Here is a 27,881-nt window from a genome sequence, read left to right as displayed (position 1 = left end):
CAATGCTGTGTTCTTTGTGATGTCAACAGCTGATGCAGAGCAGCACGCCAGTGGAAATACGGCAGCGAGAATAAAGCAACAAGTAAATTGGAATGGAGGAAGAAGAATCCTACGCAGAGCTGAGCCTCGGGCATGAAAACGTCCTGGAGGGGCAGAGCTGCATTACACTGCACATTGCCCTGACTAAAAATTTTTTTCAATTCCAGGGTTCTTTCTTTCAACAGATTGAGGGTACAGCCATGGGTGCTGCCATGGCCCCGAATTTAGCCAATCTTTATGTCGAGTATTTTGAAAAGGCAGTAATATACCCAGCCACCAACCCTTTCAGCAATCATTTGAGGAAGTGGCTGAGGTATATAGATGATATACTGATCATATGGGATGGCTCAAGAGAAGAGGCAGATTGTTTTGTGACATGGCTTAACCAACAAAATCGGTTTCTGAAATTCACTGGGTCTATATGTGATTGTGAGACTCATTTTCTAGACATCACCATTTTCCATCACAATGGTTCTTTAAAAGTGAAGCCTTATAACAAGACTACTGATAAGAACTCTTTATTGCACTTCAATAGCCACCATGCTAAACATTTAAAGAACAATTTGCCATTTGGACAATTTTTGAGGCTGAAGCGCAATAGTAGTCTTAAAGATGATTTTGCCCGAAGTGCGGATGTATTGACCAACAAGTTGTTGGCCAAAGGCTATCCGCCTAGAGTTATAAGAAATGCCTCAAAAAGAGCTTACAATAACAATCGTGAGGCACTTTTGGAGAAAAGTAGTAGGCCAATTAAAAAGATTGGCACTGTATTTGTTAATACTTTCTCAAATTTGTCCTACAAAATCAAAAATATTGTGATGAAAACTTGGAAGAAAATATATCGTGGTAAAGAAGTGTTGCCTCCCCTAGTGGCTTTTAGAAAAAGCCAGAATTTACGAAATATTTTGATCAGAAATGATGTGACAGAAATGCAGATACCACAAGTTAGGCAAACTAGACTGTGGGGTTTGCCTGAAGTAAAAGGACATTTTCCATGTGGGAATTGCAGCATGTGTGGACAAACAAAAGAAACTAGATTATTGCAAATTCTACCTGATGTTAAGTGGGTCTTCACTGAAATGACGAATTTTAACACAGCTAATGTTGTATATTTGATCACCTGTCCATGTGGCCTACATTATGTGGGAAAAACAAATAGGCAATGTAAAGTTTGAATGGTGGAACATTGCAGCTGTATCAAGAATCAAGTGATAACTGCCCCTCTTGTGAAACATTTTATTGAAAAGAAACATGGTTTCAATGACTTCACATGGCTGATTTTGAAAAAGGTGCATGGAAATACCAAAATTGAAACAGATCGAAAATTATTGTATTTAGAGCAAAAAATAATTTTCAAATTACAAAGCAATGTGCTAGGGCTCAATGAAAGCATTGATTGGCATTTGGTTAGCCAAATATAATTTTGGACATTGTGTGATGCATATACCATGTGGGCACCCAATTTTGGTAAACAATTTGGTTTTTAGTTCAATTGATGAAGCTAGTGCAATTTACATCTTTTTGATGCGCTGAGTGTCCACTAAACTCCTCTACACCAGTTGATCCTGGGTCTGTTCCAATATGGCCCCCTTGGTTATTGTACTCCTGATTAACTTCGAGAAGTTGAGTCCTTTTTTTGTGTTGCTGCACAACCATAGACGCTTTAACAGAGTCCTTTCTTTGTGTTGCTGCGCAACCATAGATGCTTTGAGATTGTGCAGCAGCCATGGCTCCTCTGAATCGAGTGCTGGCCGAGTATGTTTGAATGCTGCAAGTGGAGTGAATAAACCCCTCTGGGTGTATAGGTGAGCACGCTACCAGCTTTTCGCCTTTGGATGTGACTCTGTGCATGATATTGTCTCCATGTCGGGACACCTTTTGCATTATTTGGTGGTTGGGGCATTTTATTTTACACTTATTTTACACATGTTGTGTGGCTATCCATTTTCCGCGTTTCTTTGACGTTGTGGAGGTTGGACAGCATGGACGCTGAGTAGTTGTCTTTACACATTAGATAATGCATGGTCTCCTCACATGTGTGAAATATAAGCACCCCCTTCTGTTTGCCCTCTAGTGCATGTTGACGGCATGTTGTTAGCTGAGGTTTTGGTAATGCCAGATAAATGGTGTTTACTGTTATGTTTCCATTGCTTTCCAGATTGACTCTGTACTTTATTGCTTGATCGTATGGATGTTTCCATTTCAACTTGTTCATTACTGAATTGTGAATTGCAGTCTTGATCCCTACATTTGTGGAGGTAATTTACTTTGTTATTTGGAGCCTTGATTTTATGTGCAATGGTATTGAAGCCAGTGTGATTTCTGGATATAACAGAGCATGTGGTCTCTGTTTATTGGTTTTGTCTTACTTAGGTGTGGCGATACTCTAGCGGACTGTGACGCTTTGTTGAAGTATTGATTTCTCATTTGGAGGGAAACCAGCAAATTTGTCATTCTGTGACGTGCTTTGAAGTTTCACCATTTAAAGGTAAATCTGCGGGTACCCTTTGGGACCCTTGTGAGTGTGGCATAATCCCTGTGCCATGCCACCATTTACATTTTGTAGTACTTCCTTCCCTTTTTGGAACTCATTAGGTTTCTCCTTTCCTTTATTTTTACAGGCTTGGAGTTTGTTTTCCTTTTACCCTCTTGGGTGCCTGAATCTACCCTTTCAACACGGTGTGGAAGAGATTAGTGGATGCTTTTAAATTTATCCCCTGAAGAATGTTCGCCTGAACTGGGCAGTTAAGAACAGAAACATGTTGGGATGCTTGTTGTTTTAGTGACACATTGAGATTTTTTTGTGTGTTATGTGATATCTTTTGTGTCGTATAAATAAGTTATTTGATGTTTTACATTTGTTTTATATTTGTTTTTTAATGTTTAGTACACTGTGTTAGGTGAGGGTAGTGTTTTTTGTTTAAATTCAGTTTAAATTATTTGAATAATAAACTTGTTATACATTTGTGTAAATCAGTTATAGCAGACGGTCCATTTTTTCAGGACTAGTGATGCTGGAAAACCTTATAGAGTTTTTGTGTGAGGGGGTTGGAGGCAAGTAAACAACACGTATCATCTTGCTCTTTTTTGTATTACATATTACACTGCAAAGCCAGCAGTAGCGGGAAGAAAGAGCAGACCGAGAGAGATGCTGGAAGGCTGACATTGCAAAGGGTAACAACACTGAAATGGAGATAGGGAAGGGGACGATAGAGAGACCATCTCACCTTGTGGGACGACCACACAGCAGCCCTGGTGGGCCTGGGTCCCGGTAACCGACAAAGAGACCAGACCGCAATGGAGAAACGAAATCCCTGATCTCCATAGGAGAAGTGTAACAATTGACGGGCAGGCAAAGGGAAGCAAGTGCTCCTGAGAAGGAAAAGCCTGGGAGAGGGACGGCCGGCTACGTCCCTGAGTTAAGCAAATCCAAAAGCCAAAAGGGCTTAACTAAAGGGAGCGAGACAATAAGCTGGAGAAGCCGAAAGGGTTATGTGAGCCCGATTAACTTGATTGATGGACATGGGCAGATGCCCAAGAGCGACCATGCTGAGTGAGCAAATCAGTGGTCTAGAAGGCTCTGGGGAGCCCTAGAAAAATAAGTAACACCTTTTAACACTTGGAAAATAGGGAGCATGGACGGTTCAATTACTCAATTGGAAATCAAGAACAATTGGAAAGACAATGGGCCTCATTACAATTGTGGCGGTCCGGAAACAACGGTGCTGCTAGTTCCGTACCAGCACCTTTTTCTGGACCGGCACAGTGTGAGTCAGGATGCCAGTATCACCTGCACCATAAGTGATCCGCCGCAGGCGGCAACACTGCTGCCAGTATATGCAGAGTGCCGCTGCTGCCGTGCCTGTCATACCAGCATGGCGTAACAAAGTGTACATTACGAGCAGCACGGACACGCAATTACCAGCATGTACATGCCAGTATGAACGTGAAATCGATTTCCCGGAAACACTGGCGTCACGGACCAGGCGCTTAGTAGACTCCTGCATGTAGAAACATGCCACAGGTGCAAATAATCAGCACAGGTGGTACAAAGGAGTAGCGCTACAGCAGAAAAGGACCACTCCCACACTCCACACCCCTTACAACACCACAATGCTAGCAGTAGCAGTACTGGAGCTGGAGACCATGCTTGCAGGACTATTACTTGAAGAGGCGGGCAGGCAGAGGATCAGTGGAGGCATATGAGGAGGAATGAGGGCCATCATAGCCCAGCAAAACCCCATTGCCCAGCCTGTTTCACCACACCGACATCCACCAATCCCTCGTTTAAGGGCCACTCCATTAAACCTGAGCGAAATGCAGATCCACACCCTGTACCAGCTAGACCGGGACACTATCATCTTTCAACTTGAATTTGATTGATTTTGACTTTAGAAATGAACATACAAGTGGGTGTCTATTATGCATTCATAGTTACATCAGAACACTATTCCGACCCACTCTAACAATGCTTTAACAACATCAACGTGTTCTGTTCCAATGAAAGGAAATTTAATGTCCTGCCCCCTCCCCTTTCCCCAGCTTGTGAGTCTTCCTTGTCCGTGGCATTGTTGTGGTGAACCACGGTAGGTTGCGTGACGTTCATTGGTGGTCATCCTTAGATTTGTGAAGCTCTAGTTAGGTCTGTGACAGGCATGGGAAATTGGCAATGAATCATATGGTGCTCAACTCCTGATAGCGCAGACTGGGTGCTACTTTCTTTGTTGTGTCGAGTCATCTGTGACTGAGCCTGTGATGTAGTGCTCGGTAAAGTCGCACCAAGCTTCTTCATGTCGTGCGGCCTTGTCATGAAGTGCTGCCGTTATTTTCTCCATTGTGTAGATGTTTGTGGCAATCTGTATCCAGTCCTTTTTATCCGGAAGGCATGGGGATTTCCATTTTATAACCAGGCCCGCCCTTGCCGCCAGTAGCAGGGGAGAGACTAGTCCTTTTACCCTACTCAGTTCGTCATCCTCTTCTTCGAGGCCAAAAAGGATCATGAGAGGGGATAATTCTCTCTCTATGCCGCCAATTTGCTTAATCCATCCCAGAACTTCTTGCCAATAGATGCGGACCTTGGGGCATGTCCACCACATGTGCCAGTAATCGGCATCGTTACTGCATTGTCGCCAGCATCTCGGGCTGGAGGTTTGAAACATTTTAGACAGCCTGTGTGGGTCATATTGCCTCCTATGGAGTAATTTTATTGCGTGTATTTTATACTGGGCTGCGATTGATATTCTGGAGGGTGTTTCACAAATTTTGTTCCAGGCCTGCTGATGAAATTCTCTGCCAATATCTCTTTCCCATCTACCCGCGAGGCAGAGACTTGGAGTTTCATCTTTAGTGATTAAGGCCCTGTACATTCGTGCTATTAAGTCTTTAGAAGTGCTGGTCGTGTCCAGGATCGTCTCAAAATGTGTGAGTTCTCTTTGTGTGGTGGTTTTCCATTCTTTCCTGGATAGTACTCCTTTCAGCCGTAAATACAAGAAAACCAGGATCGTATGTAGTTGGAGAGCCTCCTCTAGTTCCGTAATTGAAATGAATTTCCCTTTTCTCCACAGCTGGCTGACTCTCTCCAAGCCGGCATCAAACCAGGTCTGGTATCTGGCGTGTTCTGGGATTTCCTCTCTGATCCCTGGGGACCAGAGATGGCTCAGAGGTGAAGGCCACGTAGTGACCCCAGACATTGCTTTCCCTTTGTTCCATATGTTCCACATCGTTCCCAAAATTGGGTGTTCACGTAGCCTTCTTATGAGCTTCGGTCTGGGGACCCATAACCATTCTGCTAGTGTTGCAGGGGCTAAATTGTTGTTGTCTAGCTGGATCCATTGAAGGTCCTTTCTATCTCGCAGGTGCGGGATCAGGACTCTGAGTTGTGTGGCCTGGTAATAGCGTTCTATGTCCAGAAGGCCTACTCCGCCTAGCTCCTTTGGTAGTATTAAAATGTTGTAGGGAATCCTGGGTTTCTTTCCATTCCGTAGGAATTCCAAAATGACCTTCTTAACTTGTCTGAAGAAGTGTTCGGGGATTGTGATGGGCAGAACCTGAAAAGGATACAGAAAACGTGGGAGACTCACCATTTTGATTGCGTTTAGGCATCCCATCCAGGAGATAGTAAGTGGTTTCCATTCTCTAAGGTCAGCCTTAAGGGTTTCAAGAGGTTGAGGGAAGTTTGCTTTGTAAAGGTCGTCGAGGTGTCTCGTTAGGTTGATCCCCAAGTATCTCAGTGTTGGGCCTCCAATGATCAGCCCAAGGCGTTCGAGAGCTATTTGCTGGTCTGGGCATGGGTCCTGGGGTGGGAAGAGAATGGATTTGTTTTGGTTCATTTTGAAGCCTGAGAGTGTGTCATATTCCTCTATCAATTGGATCGCTCGTGGAATTGAAGACGCTGGGTTTATCACATGGAGCAGGATGTCGTCTGCGTACAAGGCCAGTTTATATTCTCTGCCGTTTACCTGCATCCCTTCGACGGTGGCATCTGCTCGAAGCATTTGGGCAAGCAGTTCCAGGGAGAGCGCAAAGAGTATTGCCGAGAGGGGGCAACCTTGTCTCGTTCCCCTACTGAGAGGAAACCAGCGGGAGAATTGGGAGTTTACTGCCACTGATGCTCTTGGGGTAGTATAGACAGCTTTGAGTCCTTGGCAGAGTGTGGGACCCAAGCCTATTTTCTTTTATGTGGCCTCCAGGAAATGCCATTCGACTCTGTCAAACGCCTTCTCAGCATCGATCGAAAATAATGCTGGTGTGTTTGACGATTTATGGGCCTCGTGAATTAGGTGAAGAGTTTTCCGGGTGGAGTCTGCGCCTTGTCTACCTAATATGAAACCTACTTGGTTGTTGTGTATTATTGCTGGCATGTGTGACTCCAGCCTTGCAGTGATGATTCTTGCGTAGATTTTAGCATCAATATTTAGAAGGGATATTGGGCAGTAAGAGGTGCACAGCTTTGGGTCCTTGCCCTCCTTGGGAATGACTGTTATTACTGCTTCCAAGAAGGAATCAGGCGCCACACCGGATTGAAGGATGTTGTTAAAGAGATCGACCATGAAGGGGAGAAGGGCATCTTTAAAGGTCTTATAGAACCCTGCTGTGTAGCCATCGTTTCCGGGGGTTTTCCCTGTAGGAAGTCTCTTGATCGCCTCTTCAATTTCTTCTCCTGTGATGGGAGCCTCCAAGGTTTGTACTGTGTCGGGCGGGAGAGTCGGCAGGGATATTTTATCCATGTAATCTGTTATCTCTTCTGGATGCGGGTCAGCATGCAACGTATATAGTTTCTCATAGAAGTTGGCAAAGGCTTCAGGGACATTGGGAGGATATGGGTTGTGGGAATCACCTTTGTTTTGAATCGTGGGTACCCACCGCTCTTGGCGTTGACCACGGAGTCTCGGGGCAAGTAGGGCACCTGCTTTGTCCCCGTGTTCATAATGCTTTCGCTTCAGGCATTGGAGTTTGCGAGCGATGTTACCTGTCTCCATCTTTCGTAGTTCTCCCCTTTTGTCGTTGGCCAGCTTAATCTTTTGTAGTCTATCATGGTCTGCAGATTGTGCCATGAGGTTGAGTTGAGTGATTTCATTTCAGAGCCTACTTTCTATGAGTTGGCGTTCTCTTTTCTTCGCTGCCCCCTCTTTGATGAGTAATCCCCTCCAGGTTGCCTTGCCAGCTTCGCATACTATGTTCATGGACATTTCGCCTGTGTTGTTCTGCTCAAAGTATTGGTTCATGTCTAGCTCGAGCTGTTCCCGAAAGATCAGATCTTTGAAGAGAGTCTCGTTGCATCGCCATTTAGAGCTCCTCCGGGGGAGGGCCATCTGGTCAATAATGACCGTGACCATGTCGTGGTCCGACCATGTGACGGGAGCTATGGTGGCTTCAGACATCGCCGCAGTGAGATCAGGGGTTAGGTATATATAGTCGATTCTAGAGAACGTTGCATGCGGTGCTGAGAAGAAGGTGAAGCCTGTTCGGTTCTGGTTCCTGTGTCTCCATGCGTTGGTGAAATTGTAGGCATCCATCATATCTGCAGGCGGTGAGGGTCCAGAACCCGATGGGGGGGTCGTAGGAGGATTGCCTGCCTGCCTGTCCTGATTTGGGTCCATCCACTTGTTAAGATCACCTCCCAATATTACTTCACCCTCTGCTTCATTCATGACTTTCGGGATTGTGTGTTGTAGGAATCTAGACTGTCCTGTATTTGGTGCATACACTGACGCAAGGGTGATGACAGTGCCTTGTATCTTGCCAACTAGTACTAGCGCTCTGCCACTCACATCCGTGCAGGACTTCAGGAGCTCGAATTGGATCATTTTATTGACTAAGATGCCAACTCCCGCTTTCTTTAGTGGGCCAGAGCCCCAGTATTCGGAGCCTAGCTTGGCGTATAGGACCTTCCTCTCATCTCCTTTGCTGTATCGGGTTTCTTGTAAAAAGAGTATATCTAGTTTCGCCCTCTTGAACTCCCTGGACACCAGCGACCTTTTGGTGGGGGAATTAAGCCCCTTGACATTCAGCGTGCCAATTTTGAGTATGCCATGCCTGTCACTTGATTCGTCATGACTGTGGGTCGGTGCTATGTTCATTGAAATCGATCATCACGTCGCGCTGACCATTGCAGGAAATCGCCACGGTGGAAGTAGTGTGATAGCTGCCCCTAGCTGATTGAGGCTTTGAGATTTGGTATGTCCCCCCCCTTCAGGGTATTAAACATCATACCCGTTACCCCAAGTTTCCGCTGTCCGCCCCTTTTTTTCCTCATGGGGGTCTGTGTCCCAGTTAGATGGCGTCCGAGTTGGACCAGGTGTGTACAGCCGGTCTACTGTCGGACCACTAGTGAGGGTCGTAACCACACAACCCCGACCACAACTACCATCTCATTAACATTCTGAGCCCCCCCCCCTTTCTTTCTTTAGTGCTTTGGTCTTAACAACAAATTATCAAACAACAGCAACTGCTATTGCGAACTAGTAAATGAAAGGATACATGCAGTTTTAGGGTTCATCTCCAGCAGGCGTTCGTCTCTGCGCTTTGGATGATGGTCTTGTCATGTGACTGATCAGGCCGGACCACTGTCCTGGATTCCAAAGTGCTGGTGGTCACCGAACAATGGTGTCGAGGCGTGCGTCACCACGATGAGGGACCCACTTATGCCGTTTCGTTTGTTGCTCTCTGGTGTATCATTGGGTCGTCTGTACTTTCTAGATCCCTTGACTTTTTTCCTCCTCGGGCCCTGGGGCCCCCATCTCGCTCTGTTTTGTAGTGGTTCCTCTTGCCTTCCATCACTTGGGCCAGTTCCAAGAAGATCTGCGATGCACTCACAGATTTCTTCTTCAGAGCGGAGGATTACCTTCCTACTTCCATGCTCAAACGTGAGGGAGAAGGGGTATCCCCACCTATATCTGGTCCCTTGTTCTTTAAGCCATTTCGTTAGGGGGCTACAGAGACGCCGCAGGGCCAGGGTGAGCGAGGATAAGTCTTGAAAAATTGTTATCTGGGCTCCCCCAAGGGTGAGAGCGTCACAGGACCTGGCCTTCGCGGGTATCCTGGTTGCGTCTTGGTATTTATGAAATCTGGCAAGGACTGATCTCGAGCCGCCTGGGGGACCTCCGGCTCTGTGTATTCTCTCTATTGTAGGTTTGTCGATGTTCTCGTCTGCAGCTAGTATCCTGATGACGTCATGCATAGTTTGCTTGAGGTCCTCCTCTGTTTCTCCTTCACGTTCCGGAATTCCGAAGAATCGTAGGTTATTTCTTCTTTCTCTATTTTCTAAATCGTCAATTTTCAATCGAATTTCGTCCTCCCTCCTCTCTCTGTTTCGCATTCTGAGGTCTAGTTGGGTTTCTAATGTATCTATCGAAGCTTGATTGTTTTGGACGCCCTCCAGTCTCTCTTCAATTTTGTCCCCTCTCTGCATCATCCTATCAATTTTGCTGCCAAGGTTTGCGCCCATGTTTCGGATTTCACTCAGGAAGGCGGAAATGTCTCCCTTCGTGGCTACCGCTCCTGTCTCCGACCTTTCCACTGACATTGTGGCGTTTATATACAGTTCCAGGTGTGGTGGGGTATAGGCGAACCTGGCCAGCTTGCTTTGGATGTTCATATGATGCTTGTATGCGAGGAGGCACACGCCCTTGGAGTGGGGGCCCTACCCTCTGCACTGGCGTGATGTGGAGTTCTCGGAGTGCGTGTTGGAACGCCATTCAGGGAGTCCAGAATGATGGAGGCGCCCTGAGACCAGGGGCCGTACCCTCCCCTTGCGTCGGTTTCAGACTCCGAGACCGCTGCAATGCCAGGGGGGTCCAGTGCATGGACCGGTCTTGTTGGTGGGCTTGAGAGGAGTTGCAATGGATCGGTCCCGCAGCGAAAGGGCTCAAGCTTTGGCGAGGCTCAGAGGGATACCCATACAGATATTCCATTTGTGTTCATTGGTGATCCGCCTGCGTGGCTCTTAGCGGGGGCAGTTGCCTGTGTGTTACGCGGAGGAGGGCACACGCCCTATTGGTGGGGGCCCAACCCTCAGCGTTGCCCTCTGTTTAGGGGCTAACCTCCAGCGTCATGTGGCGTAGCACCTAGGGGTATGTCCAAGGAACGTTCCCCCAGAGACGAGCGTTGGGCCACAGACTGTAGATCATGGCGATGCAGTCAATTGGTGGAGGGCAGGGCCCAACGTAGGGTGATCTTGACTGGGGAGCACTTTATGTGGAGGCTGGGAGGATTCCAGCAGCTGCACTCTTGTTGTTGCCTCCTGGGGAGGGGATGTGGCTGTGGATTCCCTTGTGGGGATTCTGGGGAAGGACAGTTCTTCCGCTTGAGGTGCAGCACTGGGTGTGCTGTGGGGTGGTATATGATAAGAGGCTGGTTACTATAGCCTGTACCGGGGCTATGAAGGGGTGATTGGGCCACTGGTTGGGAACCGGGGCCCCCCCTCTCAGGCCCTCAGGTCACTGTTCATATGGGCCCTCCGGGCCTTTTAGGGTAGGGGGTGTAGCAGGAGCTCCTTGTGGAGGCGTCCCACCTGGAGGGGCCAAGAGTTGAGCGCCGATATCAGCGGGCGCAGGACGAGGCCCGGATCACCCCACGTCCCGCCCGTGTCCACATCCTCGGTCAGGGGTGGAGAGCAGGAGAGGCCCTCCCTCTGCGACCGGGGCCACGGAAGGCACTTCGGGGGGAAGCGAGGCCCTGGCGAAGGCTCGGGCCCGCTGAATGTTCCAAGGGGGGAAGGGGGGCACCTACCCGCTCCACTATGTTGCTCCTCTCAGCGCGGCACTGGACCCAGACACCGCTCGAGCGGGCAGACGGGGGTGCTCACGGACCTCCTTGCCACGCACCCGCCCGCTGCTCTAGAGTCCTCGACAAGGGCAGGGAAACTGAGACTGCCCGGGAGAATCGCAGCGAGGCCCGCATGCCCCACGAGCGGGTGGTGGGAGGGGCCGGATACCTCAGGGCCCGCTCTGGCACCGCCGTCGCCTCACTTGCTGCATGTGTGTTTGGAGAGGGGAGGCTCACGTCGTTGGCCTTTTCTCCTGGCTGGGTCCACCGTTTTCCGCCAGAATTTCGCTCATCTGGTGGAGAACCGGTTCACGCTTCGGGGGGTATCAATATTGCGCACGGGGCGGGGGGGTCAAAAGTGGGGGCTCAGGTCACTTTTGGGGCCCATGTGTCTGGAGCTCGCAAGGAGGTGCCGCCCATCCGTGCGCCCCCTGGTGGCCAATTCGGACCCACTATCATCAATATAGTGGACCTGATCCATGATAACCTGGTCAGCCTCATAAATCTACGCACAGCCATCCCCCCCTTGCTCAAAAGTAGTGTCCGTGTTACACTTTCTTGCCACAGGCACATACCATACACACAGTCAGAGAGCTACGTTGGATATCGCAACCCTGTTTTTCACGTGTCCTGTTCCAGGTCATTGATGCACTCCTGCGGCATGTACGAGACCACATCAGTCTACCCAGAACAGAAGAACATGTGAACCGCACGAAAATAGCCTTCCATGCCCTTGTAGGCATACCGGATCTCATTGGTGCCTTGGACTGCACAAAATGTGGAGCTAGTGGCCAGGCATGATGTGGAGGCTGTGTAGCACAACAGAAAACTATATTATTCGCTGAGCGTGCAGATGGTGTGTGATCCCCGACTCATCATCACCCATTGCTGTGCCAGATTTCCCGGTTCCACCCATGACTCCATGGTGCTGCGCAACTCCACGCTGCCTCGGTACATGGCACGCCAGGGTGGACAGCATACCTGGCTGCTGGGTGAGTCCAATTACTAGGCCAGGAGCACTTTTGAATTGGTGGGGGGCAGGGAACAGGGAACAGGACAGTGTACCTGGCTGCTGGGTGAGTCCAACTACTAGGCCATGAGCACTTTTGAATTGGGGGGGTGCATGAAACAGCATAGTGTACCTGGCTGCTGGGTGAGTCCAACTACTAGGCCATGAGCACTTTTGAATTGGGGGGAGAGCATGAAACAGCATAGTGTACTTGGCTGCTGGGTGAGTCCAACTACTAGGCCATGAGCACTTTTGAGGGCCATGTCTAACACACATCACCGTGGCTGTGCACCTAGAATACTAAATTCGATCCCACATACAACTTACCTGTGTTCCTTAAATGACAAAAACAGCATGAAATGGAACATGTGCAGGATGTGGAGTGTAAAGGAGAATGGTTGCCATGATTAAGAATCTCAGGAATCAAGTCCATAGTACTACACTTGCATTCACTAACTATAAGGGGACACGTATGTAGTTTGTGTTGTGCGTGCATAAAACATGTACAGGTGTGACTGAAGCTGTTACACAGTCATAGCATGCCTGAGTGCAAGCCCTTGCGTGCCTGCAACTTAGATACCTATCCAGTGCATGTATGGCAGCAGCTAATCTGAACAAACATGAACAAGAAAACTACATGTACCATAATGCACCACAACAGATTTGAAACGTAGCAATAGCACGTTTTAGCAGACACACATGTCAACAATCAAGTACACAATAATGGGGGAAGGTGTGTCGACACTCTCCCCCGAACCACAGAAGCTGAATGAAGTTGACCCTCCACCCGTGGTTGGCACAGATACCTGATATACAAACACAGCCAGTGGGGGGAAGAGGGTTAGGGAGAGGTTGTGGACGGGATGGGGGATGTTAGGAACACCGGACAGAGGGTTAGGAAGTGCCTAGTTTGGATAGGAACAGGGAAGAAATCCTACTCTGTCTAATATTTTGTGAAATACCATAGACCATAACACAAACTCAGGACATCAGTAGTGCCCCTTAATACAAGCCACTGATGCACCTTCCTTCAACACATGTACCCCCTATACCCTTTGATACAGGCACAGGTAGTCATACAGTTACATTAACCACATATATACAAGCAGAATGAAACAGACTCCTGGGATGTTTTCCCAACATGAAGAACATAACACATGGCCCTATGGGCAAGCATTAGCAACACTTACAAACATAAAACATATACTGCCATAGACCTGGACCAAACACAAACATTGTGCTGTGTTACTGAACACACTCGGAGTAATCTAGTTAACAACCCTGATACTCGAGTGCAGCCTGAATTTCCTTCCAGTGCCAGTGCCACAGGCATTGAAGCACCAGTACTCTGCAAACCAATATGGCCAGCACCACGTTTTCTCTCCGGACACTATTGTAATCAATGAGTTTTGAGCCCATAAGCAATGCGCATCAAAAGTTACTGCCCCTATGCAATAGAGAATACAATAAACATAGCACCAGCTTGAGCCCATGTAATCATGTGATTTCATAAACCCATCCCGCACTAATCTTTCGTCCGGGAAGCTCGCAAGCCTTCCCGGACGTAATCTTGTGTAGCCCGTAGCAGACACGCGGGTCCTTCTTCCGCCGCTGCAAGGTCCAAGTGATCGCTCAGGGAAAATGAAATACCGGCATGGAAATCGCACGTGTCCTCTTTTCGCTGCTGTCCGCTCGCATTGCCTGCTTAGAAAAGGACATATACAGGCGCGAGCGGCTTCCCTCAATCCTCCAGCATGACTTCGTCTCACAAATCAGAATAAGCCACACCTGCCGTGCGCCGTTGGCCGTTGATAAGCTGTTGCTAATTAGTGTCAGCTGGCCACATGCGCGCACGGCAAGAACTGCCAGATGTCCCAAAGACTGCCGGGAAAGGTAGTTTCTTCGCCTGTATACAGTTTTCTATGCTTTCCGGAGTCCCTGACACCTCTTCCACCTCCTCCACCCCATAGTCCTGACATTACATCCTCTCCCAGGGCCCTTCCCAGGACCTGGTTTATCCGGATGTCGCTGATGAAACTGTTTGACCAACCTTGGAGCATGTACTGCATCTGCTGGTTCCCAAGAGCAGTCCTCCGGCCCATAACCTTTCCATTGAATCAGATACCAGAAATGACGATTCATTTTCTTTACATCCAGAATACGTTGAACTTCATATTCCTTCTGCCCTTCTTTCATGATAGCTGGAGGCCGCTTCGTTGTCATTCCCGGAGCTGCGGGTTTAAGTAAAGATACATGGAACACCGGGTGTATAGGCACAGACTTAGGAAAATGCAATTTCATAGCAGTTGCAGAGATACATTTACTAATCTCATAGGGCCCAATGAACCGAGGCATACATTTTCATGAACCAATTAAAGACAAATTCTGAGTAGACAACCAAACTCTGTCCCCCACTTTATATTGAGGACATTTCTGTCGATGCCTATCAGCCTGATTCTTGTACTGTCTCTTGACTCTCTCCAGATTTTCAAGTTTGATAGGTGTTGTTATAGGTAAATTCTACCAACCATAAGGCTTGCATCCACAAATCCCTGCCATCACCCAAATAACCACGTAACTATTGCTCAAGTGTTTGGTTCACTCTTTCAGTCTGTCCGTCTGTCTGAGGATGATAGCTGGTGGAAAGCGCACAATGGATTCCCAACATTTGACAAAAAGCACGCCAAAATCTGGAGGTAAATTGCAAGCTTCTATCTGAGACAATACTCTTTGGCAACCCATGCAGCCTTACCACATGTTATAAAAATAACTCTGCCAATTTATTTGCCCCAGGCATCCCCTCACACGGAATGAAGTGGGCTTGTTTTGACAGAAAATCCACCACTACCCAAATAGTATCACATTGATTATTGGGCGGCAGATCAGTGATAAAATCCATAGAAATGTGTGTCCATGGCTTCTCAGGAGTTGGTAATGGTTGCAGTAAACCTCTTTTCTTAACATGCTCTGCCTTGTTACGTGCACAATTCTCACATAATTCCACATATCTCTCCATGTCCTGTCTTAATGTGGGCCACCAGAAGTATTTTTCCAGCTTAGTCTGCATTTTTCTCAAACCTGCGTGTCCTGCTAAGGGAGACTTATGACACCAATATAAAGCCTTGTCTTGTAATTCTTTTGTTGGTAAATATAACCAATTCTGATGATATGGCAACCCTTCCCATATAGTTTGTGCCGGATGACTGTTCCGCCACTCTGCCAATTGTCCTGAGTTTAAAGCTTTCTTGACCAGTTCAATGATCTGTGTCGTAATGGCTCAACAATGTTATCTGGCGAGATCATGGTCTTCACTTCTCCTACTGTGTTATCCAAATTTTGTTGCCTGAAAAGCGCATCTGCCTTTCCATTCTGACTACCCAGCCTAAAAGTAACCACAAAATCAAATTCATTGTAGTACTGAGACCATTGTAATTGTCTAGGACTAAGGGTTTGAGCTGTTTTAAAATATTGCAAATTCTTGTGATCAGTTACCACCACCACCTGATGCCTTGCTCCCAGTAAGTAGTGTTGCCACTCAAGGAATGAGGATCGAATCGCCAGTAACTCTTTATCACTTATGGAGTAATTCTGCTCACACCCTGACAATTTTCTTGAACAAAATGCTACAGGGTGCCATACTCCCTTCTCATCTTTCTGCAACAGAATAGCTCCTATAGCCACATTACTTGCATCTGTTTCAACTTGAAATGCCCTCTCAGTGTTGGGATGTTTTAACACGGGAGCAGTAGAGAAGGTTACCTTCAACTCTTGAAAGGCTTTCTCTGCTTCATCACTCCAAGTAAATCTCACCGCCTTCTTTAATAAATGCATGATGGGAGTAACAATTTTAGAGAAATTGCTAATACATTGCCTATAAAAGTTGGCAAATCCTAGAAAAGATTGTATGTCTTTGATGCATTGTGGCGAAGGCCAGTACCTAACCGCCTGCACTTTCTTAGGATCCATCACAATTCCTGTATTAGTCAAAATAAACCCCAAAAACTCCACCTGTGTCACATGGAATGCACATTTCTCCAATTTGACAAACAATTGACAATCCTGTAATCGTTTCAACACAGTCCTGACATGTCTTACATGCTGCTCTGGAGATTCAGAGTAAATCAAAATATCGTCAATATAAATAATGACAAAAATATCAATGAATTCATGCAATACTTCTTGCATAAAAAACTGAAAAGCTGCAGGAGCATTACATAAACCAAAAGGCATAACAAGATATTCAAACAATCCAAACTTAGTTCTAAAAGCTGTTTTCCACTCATCCCCCTCTTTGACCCGTATCAGATGGTAAGCACCCCTTAAATCCAATTTGGTGTAAACTTTGGCGGCCCTCACTTGGTCTAAAAGAACTAAAATCAAGGGCAACAGAAATCTGTTCTTTATAGTTACCTTATTTAAGGCACGATAATCAATGCAGGTAAGTAAGGTTCCTTCGTTCTTGGGAACAAAAAATAAAGGTGAGCAGACTGGGGATGTGGAATGTCTGTCACACACTCCACTCACTCTTCCTTCAGTTCCTCTAGGGTTCCCATTTCCCACCCCCGTACCTCCATTTCCCCCCGTCCTCTTTCCCGGTTCCGGGACTCACATGTGCTTTCCTCGAATCCCCAGGTGCCACAGCGCCAAGTGCCACTGCGCATGGTTCGGCATGCTGCTTGCTTACGGAGATGCCCGCTCCATTGGCGTCTTCCTTGGCGGTTGCGAGACCGGCTTCTTCCGCGTCACATGACCACCGCCTCCCACTCGCGTGTTTCTAAGCTACGCTCACGTGATGCGGTCGCGGCTCATGTGACCGCGAGGAAATAGCAGCGCTAGTATATAAACAGCTGCATCGTAGCGCTTTGGTGCTTCACAGCCGTTTTCTTGGACTCCTGTACGGCGCTATACTTACCTTTTGTCACCTCTGGATTTTGGACTCGGATATCACTATGGACTGTTATCGGATTACCCCTGGCTCTGGTTTTTGCTTCTTGGATTCATTGCTACGATCACGGACTGCCTCTCAGACTTCTATCCACTACGTTCCGCCTTCATTGTGCGGATTCTGGCACCTGGTGGGCCCGGCTCTTGCAACACTGCTGGGATCGCTATACTGCTGAAGGAACAGCCTTGTCGGGTCTCGGAACCTCCCCTATAGGTACAACTGATACTCCACGGACACCTCTTGGTAAGACCGTTCCACTTACTTGTTGATTGGTTGTTGATGCTGTTTTGGCTTGATACTTAACCGGTGTTTCCCTTACAGTGGTTCGGGGTTCCACGAGTTCCGCAGTTCCGAAAGAACATCTCCCACCTGTGGCCTCAAAGGTTGTACAGAGAGTGACTTTGATTCTCTCTGTGCGGCACTTGTGGACAGAGGACTCTTCGACTACACAACAGTGAAGACACAACAGACTGTGAAGCCATCCTGTCGTGTAGCCTATGGAGGGAGCTGCGGATGACCCCTTAACCACTATGGTTCAGGCCATAACCGTGTTACGTGCAGACATGGCCGCAGCGAATATTGCCATTCACCAACGCTTAGATAACATCCAGAGTTCTAGACACCCCTTACCCCCGGACGCTGAGTCTGGGGATTTGCCACCAGCCCCTCCGCCCATCCAGCCTCCTGTTCCACCCACTCCTAACCCCATCCCTGTGGTACTTCCCTCTCCTTTTCCCTTGGCCGCCCCCGAGAGGTATCATGGGGATCCCAGCAAGTTTAGAACCTTCCTGAACCAATGCAAGTTGCATTTTTTGTGTAGGCCCCTGGCCTTTCCGGACTCCACCACCAAGGCAGCCTTTACTCTCTCGCATCTAGCAGGTACGGCCGCTGCCTGGGCTAACCCACTCCTAGAAAACGACAATCCAGCCCTTTACGACTTTGATCTACTGGTTACTGAAATATCCCGAGTGTTCGACACTCGTCATAAAGTTCAGTCCCGAGACCTGGAACTCCTGGATCTGGGGCAGGGTAGGGGGTCCTTAATCGAATACATCACTATGTTCAACCAGCTTGCAGCCGAAACGTCCTGGCCCGAAACCAAAAAGGCTGTTGTATATTATCGAGGCCTAAGCGACGCTATGAAAGACGCCCTTGCGGTTGTTCCCTCCTTACCGACTTCTTACCAGGATTTAGTAGACCTAACCCTGCAACTGGACGCCAGACGTTCTGAACGCAGGGCTGAGGCTGGTTTTGTGCACACAACTGCCCCATCTCCTTCCACCTCTGCCCCCTTTGGCACCAGTCCCGAACCCATGCAGATTGGGGGCATCAGGAGCCCGATCACACCTATAGAAAGGGAACGTATGAGGGTGGACAACGCTTGCTATTATTGCGGCCTAACCGGCCATTATGTAAAGGAGGGTCCCTGTCGCTCAAAGCTTAAACCTTCGGGTTTTCGGAGTGTTCAACCCTAGACTCGGGGACTGGATCGAGCGCTCCTTGTCATACCCCGAACCCTGTGTTTGCTTTTGGTCGCATGAGGCCCATTTATGTACAGGCCGTTCTACAACCCACGCCTGATGTCTCTCACCCAGTTACTATCATCATAGATTCCGGACATCACGCTTGCTCAAACCCTGAACCTACCTCTTCTAGCCAAAACCAGGCCGGAATCAGTGGAGGCAGTCGATGGTACGTCTCTAATATCTGGACCAATCAAACAACAGACCGCCCCAATGCTCCTGACCATACAAGCCATACATAAGGAAACCTTGAGTTTCGATCTCATCTCGATGCCCCAATTCGGTGTAATATTGGGGATACCCTGGCTTCGGGAGCACAATCCCTTAATTGACTGGAAAGTGGGCTTGGTGCATTTTGAATCCGATCCCTGTCAACACTATTGTCTAACAGCAACCACTAGCATCGATACACCCGCTCAAGCGTTGGGAGTCATAGCTCAATTAACCCTAGAAGAGCCCACTATTCCCTCTACAGAACACCACACAGTTGGACTGGTCTCCACACTCATTCCAGCTCAATACCAAGATTTCATGGGAGTGTTTGACCATGGTTCGTCGGAAGTCCTACCGCCACATCGTCCGTACGACTGCCCGATAGATCTGGTTCCGGACAGTGCTATTCCCACAGGCCGTATCTATTCCCTTTCCCCTACTGAAGACCTAACCCTCAAGGAGTACATCCAGAAGTCCCTCCGTTTGGGCCAGATACGTCCTTCTACTTCCCCGGCGGCTAGCCCCATCTTCTTTGTTCCCAAGAAGGAGGGTGATTTACGGCCTTGTGTGGACTATCACCGACTCAATGCCATCACTAAGAAAGACCGCTACCCCATTCCACTAATCACGCCCCTGTTGTCCGTCTCACGCACGCCACTGTTTTCACTAAATTGGACCTCCGCGGTGCCTACAATCTAGTCCGTGTGCGTCCCGGAGACGAATGGAAGATCGCTTTTTTTACCCGCTATAGCTTGTACGAGCATACGGTCATGCCGTTCGGTTTGTGCAACGCTCCGGCCACGTTCCAGAGGTTCATGAACGACATCTTCTCTGACATCCTGGACGTGTTCGTAGTGGTCTATTTAGATGACATCTTGATATTCTCCCAGACCATGAAGGAACACGTACAACACGTTAGGGAAGAGCTTTCTCGCCTACGGAGCCACTCCTTGTTTGCCAAACCCGAGAAGTGCCAGTTCCTTGCCGACTCCGTAGAGTTCCTTGGTTTTCACATCTCGTCTGGAGGGCTAGCCATGAATACCTCCAAATTTCGAGCAGTGTTGGACTGGCCGGTCCCCAATTCCCTGAAGGCGCTCCAGTCTTTCCTTGGCTTCGCTAACTTTTACAGGCGGTTTATCTCTGGGTTCTCATCTCTGGTGGCTCCTCTTACCTCCCTGACTAGCCCTCGCTCTCCTTTCTTGTGGACGGAGGCACATCAACGAGCCTTTGAGGCCTTAAAGACGCCGTTCACTACCGCCCCTATCCTACAGCACCCAGACCCCGAACTGCCGTTCATAGTGGAGGCTGATGCCTCATCCTTTGCCCTAGGTGCTGTATTGTCACAGACTTGCTCTACCTCTGGTCGTCTTCACCCCGTGGCCTTCCATTCCCGTAAGTTCACAGATGCTGAGTCCCACTATACCGTGACCGAAAAAGAACTACTGGCGGTCATGGACGCATTCCGCTTTTGGCGACATCATCTCTTGGGTGCTAAGCACCGTGTCACGGTTTATTCCGATCACCAGAATTTACAGGACCTAGCATCCCTGAAATGTATCAACAGCAGACAGGTCAGGTGGCATCTCTTCTTTGCGGCCTTTGATTTTGTTATCAAACATCGCCTAGGTTCTACGCATGGCAAAGCCGATGCCTTATCGCGTTCCCCTGGGGGGGGTGGCCTTACCAACGTTTCCAGATACCCTTCTAGATGTCGGTAAGGTGGTTTGTTTGTGTACTCCAACCTTGCCCTTGCTTGACGCAATACGGAACTGGGTTACCTTACACCCAGGTCAGTTGTCCGATTGGGATTTGGTGGTTCACGACGGTCTTCCCTTTGTTTCTGATCGGCTATTCCTGCCCACGGTAGACTCCCGCAACATGGCCTTGGAGTGGTCCCACGACGCTCCGGTTCATGGACATCCCGGTCAGAAACGCACTTTGGCGTTGTTGAGAAGGTGGTGCTGGTGGCCGTCTATGAGAAGGGATGTTGAATCATACGTCAACGCATGTGCTGTTTGAGCGCAGTGTAAGCATCGTAGGGGTCGCCCTGTGGGTCTCTTGCTTCCTTTACCTGTCCCTCCCAAACCATGGCACACCTTGACCATGGACTTTGTTACTGACCTACCCCGGATCCGGGGCTTTGATACCTTGTGGGTAGTCATCGACTCCTTTTCTAAGATGGCTTGCTTTATCCCTTGTAAGGGCATCCCCTCTGCACCTACACTGGCCCGACAGTTCTTCGAGAATGTCTTCTGTCTTTTCGGGCTTCCTTCGGTTCTCATCTCGGATAGAGGTTCCCAGTTTACGTCACGCTTTTGGTGGGCCCTGACCAAGCTACTCGGTATGGACATCCACTTCTCCTCAGCATACCATCCCGAAAAGGACAGCCAGACCGAAAGACTTAACCAGACGCTGGAGCAGTACCTGCGTTGCCTGACCTTACAGATGCAGTCTTCTTGGTTAAACGTGTTGCATCTCGTGGAATTCGCGTACAACAACGCCGTGCATTCCTCCACTGGTTTCTCCCCGTTCTATGTGCTGTATGGTCAGCATCCTCGTGTTTTGCCCTTCACGGATCTGCCTCCCTCAGTGAACCCGGCTGCCCTTGTATGTGTCAGGGACCTGACCTCCATCCACGCTCAGGTGTCGACTCATCTTGTCGAGGCTCAGGTGTCCATGAAGGCGCAGGCGGATAGGAAACGGGTGATGGCCCCGTTGTATTCTGTGGAGTCCCATGTTTGGTTGTCCACTCGTCACCTGCGGTTGGCGGGTTGCTGCAAGCTTCTGCCTCGTTTTTGTGGGTCCCTATGTTGTCACCCGTGTTATCAACCCTGTGTCCTATCGTCTTGCATTTCCAGGGTCCTGGCGGCTTCACCCCGTTTTCCATGTTTCCCTGCTCAAGCCCTGTCACGCTCCCACGCGGCTTCGCTCCCCTGTGGCTCCGGTGTCTCTGTCCACCCCGGATGTGTTTGAGGTCTCTGCCATTCTGGGTTCCCGTGTCTCTAGGGGGTGCCTCCAGTACCTTGTGGATTGGTCAGGCTATGGCCCCGAGGAGAGGTCCTGGGTCCCTGCTGCTGATGTCCAGGCTCCCCGTCTGGTGGTGCGGTTCCATAGGGAAAATCCTTCGTGCCCACGGGGTCGTGGGCCTTTGGGGGGGGCTCTGTCACGCACTCCACTCACTCTCCCTTCAGTTCCTCTGGGGTTCCCATTTCCCGCCCCCGTACCTCCATTTCCCCCGTCCTCTTGCCCGGTTCTGGGACTCACATGTGCTTTCCACGAATCCCCAGGTGCCACGGCGCCAAGTGCCACAGCGCATTGTTCGGCATGCTGCTTGCTCACGGAGACGCCCGCTCCATTGGCGTCTTCCCTGGCGGTTGCGAGACCGGCTTCTTCCGCGTCACATGACCACCGCCTCCCGCTCGCGTGTTTCTAAGCTACGCTCACGTGATGCGGTCGCGGCTCATGTGACCGGGAGGAAATAGCAGCGCTAGTATTTAAATGGCTGCATCGTAGTGCTTCGGTGCTTCACAGCTGTTTTCTTGGACTCCTGTACAGCGCTATACTTGCCTTTTGTCACCTCTGGATTTTGGACTCGGATATCACTATGGACTGTTATCGGATTACCCCTGGCTCTGGTTTCTGCTTCTTGGATTCATTGCTACGATCACGGACTGCCTCTCGGACTTCTATCCACTACGTTCCGCCTTCATTGTGCGGATTCTGGCACCTGGTGGGCCCGGCTCTTGCAACACTGCTGGGATCGCTACACTGCTGAAGGAACAGCCTTGTTGGGTCTCGGAACCTCCCCTATAGGTACAACTGATACTCCACGGACACCTCTTGGTAAGACCATTCCACTTACTTGTTGATTGGTTGTTGATGCTGTTTTGGCTTGATACTTAACCGGTGTTTCCCTTACAGTGGTTCGGGGTTCCACGAGTTCCGCAGTTCCGGAAGAACATCTCCCACCTGTGGCCTCAAAGGTTGTACAGAGAGTGACTTTGATTCTCTCTGTGCGGCACTTGTGGACAGAGGACTCTTCGACTACACAACAGTCAAGACACAATAATGTCGAATAAAGCCATTAGCCAACATCTCATCTAAATATTCCTGTAAGTACTGATTTTCCTTTTCTGTGAGAGCATAAATTCTACTGCAATTTTGCACCTTCCTCCAAGTCAATAACACAATCATAGGGTCTATGCGGAGGTAATTGCTCAGCAATTCTCTTGTCAAACACTTCAGTAAACTCCATGTACTGTGAAGGAAGTCCCTCTCACTGCTCCCAAAATCTGATGATCTGGCCTTTTTTCAACTAACCATGTTGCTGGTCCTGCTTCCGAAAATATATGTTTCTGACATCTCTGCTCCTCAAACCACACTGTCTGCCTTTCCCAATCAATCCTCAGATTATGAAGAACTAACCAGGGCATTCCCAAAATTAATCCAAATTGAGGTGCTGCAATTAAATCAAATGTGATTTCCTCTTTATGACCATGTTCACAGATCATTTCCAATTTTTCAGTCTGCTTTCTTATAGGGCCTGATACCAAAGTGGAACCATCCACTGATTGCACTCCTTCCACCTTGGTTTTGTCCAACAAAGGCAATCCTAACTGCTCTGCCAAAGTAATATCCACAAAATTACCGGTAGCCCCTGAATCCACCATTGCCAGGCCCTCCTGTTTAGTTAAAGCAAAACATAAGGTCACCAAAATGTATAAATGAGAGGTTTTACCCCCCACTGTGTTTGCAACCCACCTGGGGAACCTTATCTCCATCGGGCCTGTCACCTGTGTTCCCCTTAAGGTCGGCCCATCTCTTTTCCTGCTTCCTTCGTACTCCTCTCCCCACTTTTCTGAGATGTATTGGGACTTGTACGTATAAAATGTCCTGCTTGTCCACAATAGAGACATAATTTATTGGCCTTCCGCTGTTCCTTCTCTGCTGCTGACAAGGGTCCTCGTATACTACCAATTTGCATTGGTTCCACTTCACTTGTCCGTCCTACTCTACTCCTGTCTAAACGCACAAAAGGCCCTGCTTCCGGTCTCTTTTTATCTCCTTTTCTCTCATTCATGCGATGATCCAACCTTAAAGCTAAGTCAATCATGGCTGTGCAAGTGCTTGGTTGCGGCTCCACTTGAGCAATTGCATCCTTCAGTTCCTCGCGTAATCCCTGATAGAATAACACTGTTTAGCCACTGGCCACTCAGTCTCAATTACCAACCTGTTCAACTGGGTAACATATGTTACTAAATCCCAACCTCCATGTCTTAATCCCAACAACTCCTTTTCTTGTGCTAATGAAACCTATCAGCGATCAAATAACCTGCCAATTTCCCCTAGAAAACCATCCCAATTGTATAATAAAGGGTCATCTTTCTGTACCAACGGCATCGCCCATGCAGCTGCATCCCCTGTCAAATATTCAAATATGAAATTACAAAAGCCGTCCTGGCCTGAGTAGGTTTACACAAAAAATGAAGTCTGCGTTGAGTAAGGAATGTCATGTGTTTCCTAGGATCCCCTGAAAAGCGCTCTGGAGCTGCCAACGGTACGTTACTAGGAGGTTGGACAATTACTGTGGGATTCTGACTCGGGGAACCTCTCGTGGCACTAGCCCCCTCCAACGGGGTTCGCTGAGCTACCAAACTCTGTACTTGAGTCTTTAAATGATCAGATTCCTGTCTTGCTTGCACTAACTCTACCTGTATATCCTGAAGCGCCTTTAGCACATCCGCCAAGGCGGGAGTGGTCACCTCCATTTGGCTCGGGTGGTTGTAAGTATCCCAATTTGGGGGTGGCTTATTATGTCAACAATCAAGTACACAATAATGGGGGAAGGTGTGTCGACACTCTCCCCCGAACCACAGAAGCCAAATGAAGTCGACCCTCCACCCGTGATTGGCACAGATACCTGATATACAAACACAGGATACCATGTGGCAGCCAGTGGGGGCAAGAGGGTTAGGGAGAGGTTGTGGACGGGATGGGGGATGTTAGGAACACAGGATAGAGGGTTAGGAAGTGCCTAGTTTGGATAGGACCTGGGAAGGAACAGGGAAGAAACCCTACTCTGTCTAATATTTTGTGAAATACCATAGCCCAAAACACAAACTCAGGACATCAGTAGTGCCCCTTAATACAGGCCACTGATGCACCTTCCTTGAACATATGTACCCACTATACCCCTTGATACAGGCACAGGTAGTCATACAGTTACATTAACCACATATATGCAAGCAGAATGAAACAGACTCCTTGGATGTTTTCCCAGCATGAAGAACATAACACATGGCCCTATGGACAAGCATTAGCAACACTTACAAACATAAAACATATAATGCCATAGACCTGGACCAAACACAAACATTGTGCTGTGTTACTGAACACACTCGGAGTAATCTAGTTAACAGCACTGATACTCGAGTGCAGCCTGAATTTCCTTCCAGTGCTAGTGCCACAGGCATTGAAGCACCAGTACTTTGCAAACCAATATGGCCAGCACCACGTTTTCTCTCCGGACACTACTGTAATCAATAAGTTCTGAGCCCATAAGCAATGCGCATCAAAAGTTACTGCCCCTATGCGATAGAGAATACAATAAACATAGCACCAGCTTGAGCCCGTGTAATCATGTGAATTCATAAACCCATCCCGCACTTATCTTTCGTCCGGGAAGCTCGCAAGCTTTCCCGGACGTAATCTTGCATAGCCCGTAGCAGATGCTGTATTGCTCGCCAAATGCACGGACAGTAATTTATCACCAGTACAGCCGCAGAGCCAAAACATGTATTGCTCGCCAATAATGCACGGACAGTAATTCATCACCAGTGCAGCCGCAGAGCCAATACTTTGAACGCAGGTAGACAACGCAATGACTTACAACCACACGCACGCTTAGAGAGTAAGTAGCACTTATACGGCTATTTATTCGTAGTTAGGCATATATACAATACAAGCATAAATCAGATAAATCATAGGAAATTAGCAGGAATACATCACCATGGGCGTAACTTGACGAAACCTCATCTCGCCAGAAGCGGCTGAAAGACCCCGATAACAGCCAGGCCAAGAGCACAACAGCCCACAGGTATATCAGACCAGGGCGTCCCCCCTCCGACTGAGGTCTTTGTGCTTATCCCGTCTGACCGTTGAGGGTTTCCGCATATATGCCCTCCTCAACAAGGGGTGGCAACTTCTCGAACCTTCTGGCAAATGCGCTTGCGCATTGATGGGTGACCGTTGATTGCCAGCTGGGTCAACCGACAGTAACCTCAAGGAGCACAGCGCTTCCCTCTCCTAAGCGCCCTGGAAAACAATTCCATAACTCATCTCAAAACCTTGGCGCAAGCATAGCAAACCAAAACAAACTTCGTTATCAGGTACCAGCCGGCACCTGCGGATCTTAGCTTTCCAGGCGCCGTGTCCTTGGCTGAGAAGGCCTGCATTCCAAACCCATCAGCGAATAACGTTGAAAACATGTTGTTTCGCAAAGCAAGTGCAGCTTTCCACTGAGGCATGGATAAATATCCATCATGGCTCTGAGTTCCCCCAGAATGCACTGCGCACCAGCGCCATGTTTTTTAGCTCGAACACCACAGATGCGCGGGTCCTTCTTCCGCCGCTGCAAGCTCCAAGTGATCCCTCAGGGAAAATGAAGTACCGGCATGGAAACTGCACGTGTCCTCTTTTCGCTGCTGTCCGCTCACATGGCCTGCTTAGAAAAGGACAAATACAGGCGCGAGCGGCTTCCCTCAATCCTACGGCATGACTTTGTCTCACAAATCAGAATAAGCCACACCTGCCATGCGCCGTTGGCCCTTGATAAGATGTTGCTAATTAGTGACAGCTGGCCACACGCGCACACGGCAAGAACTACCAGATGTACCAAAGACTGCTGGGAAAGGTAGTTTATTCGCCTGTATACAGTTTCTAAGCTTTCCGGAGTCCTGACACCTCTTCCACCTCCTCCACCCCATAGCCCTGACAGCACACCACCTGAAGGACAGACAGAGAACAACACAGCACCCACCCACATAGCAGTGTCAGCCAGCACACCAAATTTCCATGTCCCCTGCCTCATTGAAAAACACGAAATCACACATGCTACTCGTGTGAATTGCAAAAGTGCACTCACACATGGACATGTTGTTCAATTTCCCTTCATAACACAAGAATAATAGATGCATCTTTTCATGTTCTGTTTTTGGTATAGCAAAGGTCGGAGGTCATGGTGAATGCAAATGACCCAAGTGAATGCCACTGCCTACCACACCACAAGAAACACATATTTACATAGTGCATATCAGGTACCTGAAACAGGACATATGTTAGCTTAAATGAATACTGCATGTGCATGTGTGTCCACTGAAATCATCACCATATAGCCTGTGCCAACATGACATGGACAGAGGAATGACAATGTACACTTTCTGTTGGCCCCCTGTAGGTGATGCTGGTTACCCCCTGCTGCCATGGTTGATGACGCCTGTGAGGCAACCACACAACATCCACGAGCAGGCATACAATCGCCCATGTATGTACTCGAGGCACAATTGAACAGCCATTTGGCCTGTTGAAGGCAAGGTTCCACTGCCTGAACAGATCGGGGGGAGCACTGATGTACAGTCCAGAAAAGGTGGGTAAGATAGTGCTTGCCTGTGCCATGTTGCACAACATGTGCATCAGACGCAACGTCCACCTGCTCCCGACATGGACATGCTGCACCCACCTGAGGCAGAGGATGACAGTGATGATGATTAGGAAATTGCCAGCGTCGTGACAGAATGGATGGACGTGTTGCACGGGATGAACTTATACAGCACTTCGTCTAATCACCTGTCTGACACGTAGCGTAGGCCACCTTGCACACTGGGCACTG

At 48.6% G+C, this 27,881-nt stretch overlaps 1 protein-coding gene across 2 annotated transcripts; it reads left to right on the top strand.

Moving 5' to 3' along the window:
- Positions 1–27,881, top strand: LOC138565992 (uncharacterized). 2 transcript variants are annotated; one of them, XM_069643067.1, is made up of 3 exons: positions 1–1,844; positions 2,198–2,527; positions 2,661–3,097. In XM_069643067.1, exon 1 carries the CDS (start codon positions 93–95, stop codon positions 1,212–1,214), a length of 1,122 nt encoding a protein of 373 aa, XP_069499168.1. In that variant the 5' UTR covers positions 1–92; the 3' UTR covers positions 1,215–1,844; positions 2,198–2,527; positions 2,661–3,097. The 2 variants fall into 2 exon arrangements, with proteins under 2 accessions (XP_069499168.1, XP_069499169.1); XM_069643068.1 differs by lacking the exons at positions 2,198–2,527; positions 2,661–3,097 and adding an exon at positions 27,450–27,881.

Source organism: Ambystoma mexicanum, chromosome 2p (assembly GCF_040938575.1).
Source record: "Ambystoma mexicanum isolate Mex_15411 chromosome 2p, UKY_AmexF1_1, whole genome shotgun sequence".
NCBI lineage: Eukaryota > Metazoa > Chordata > Amphibia > Caudata > Ambystomatidae > Ambystoma > Ambystoma mexicanum.
This window is presented reverse-complemented; position numbering and strand designations above follow the sequence as displayed.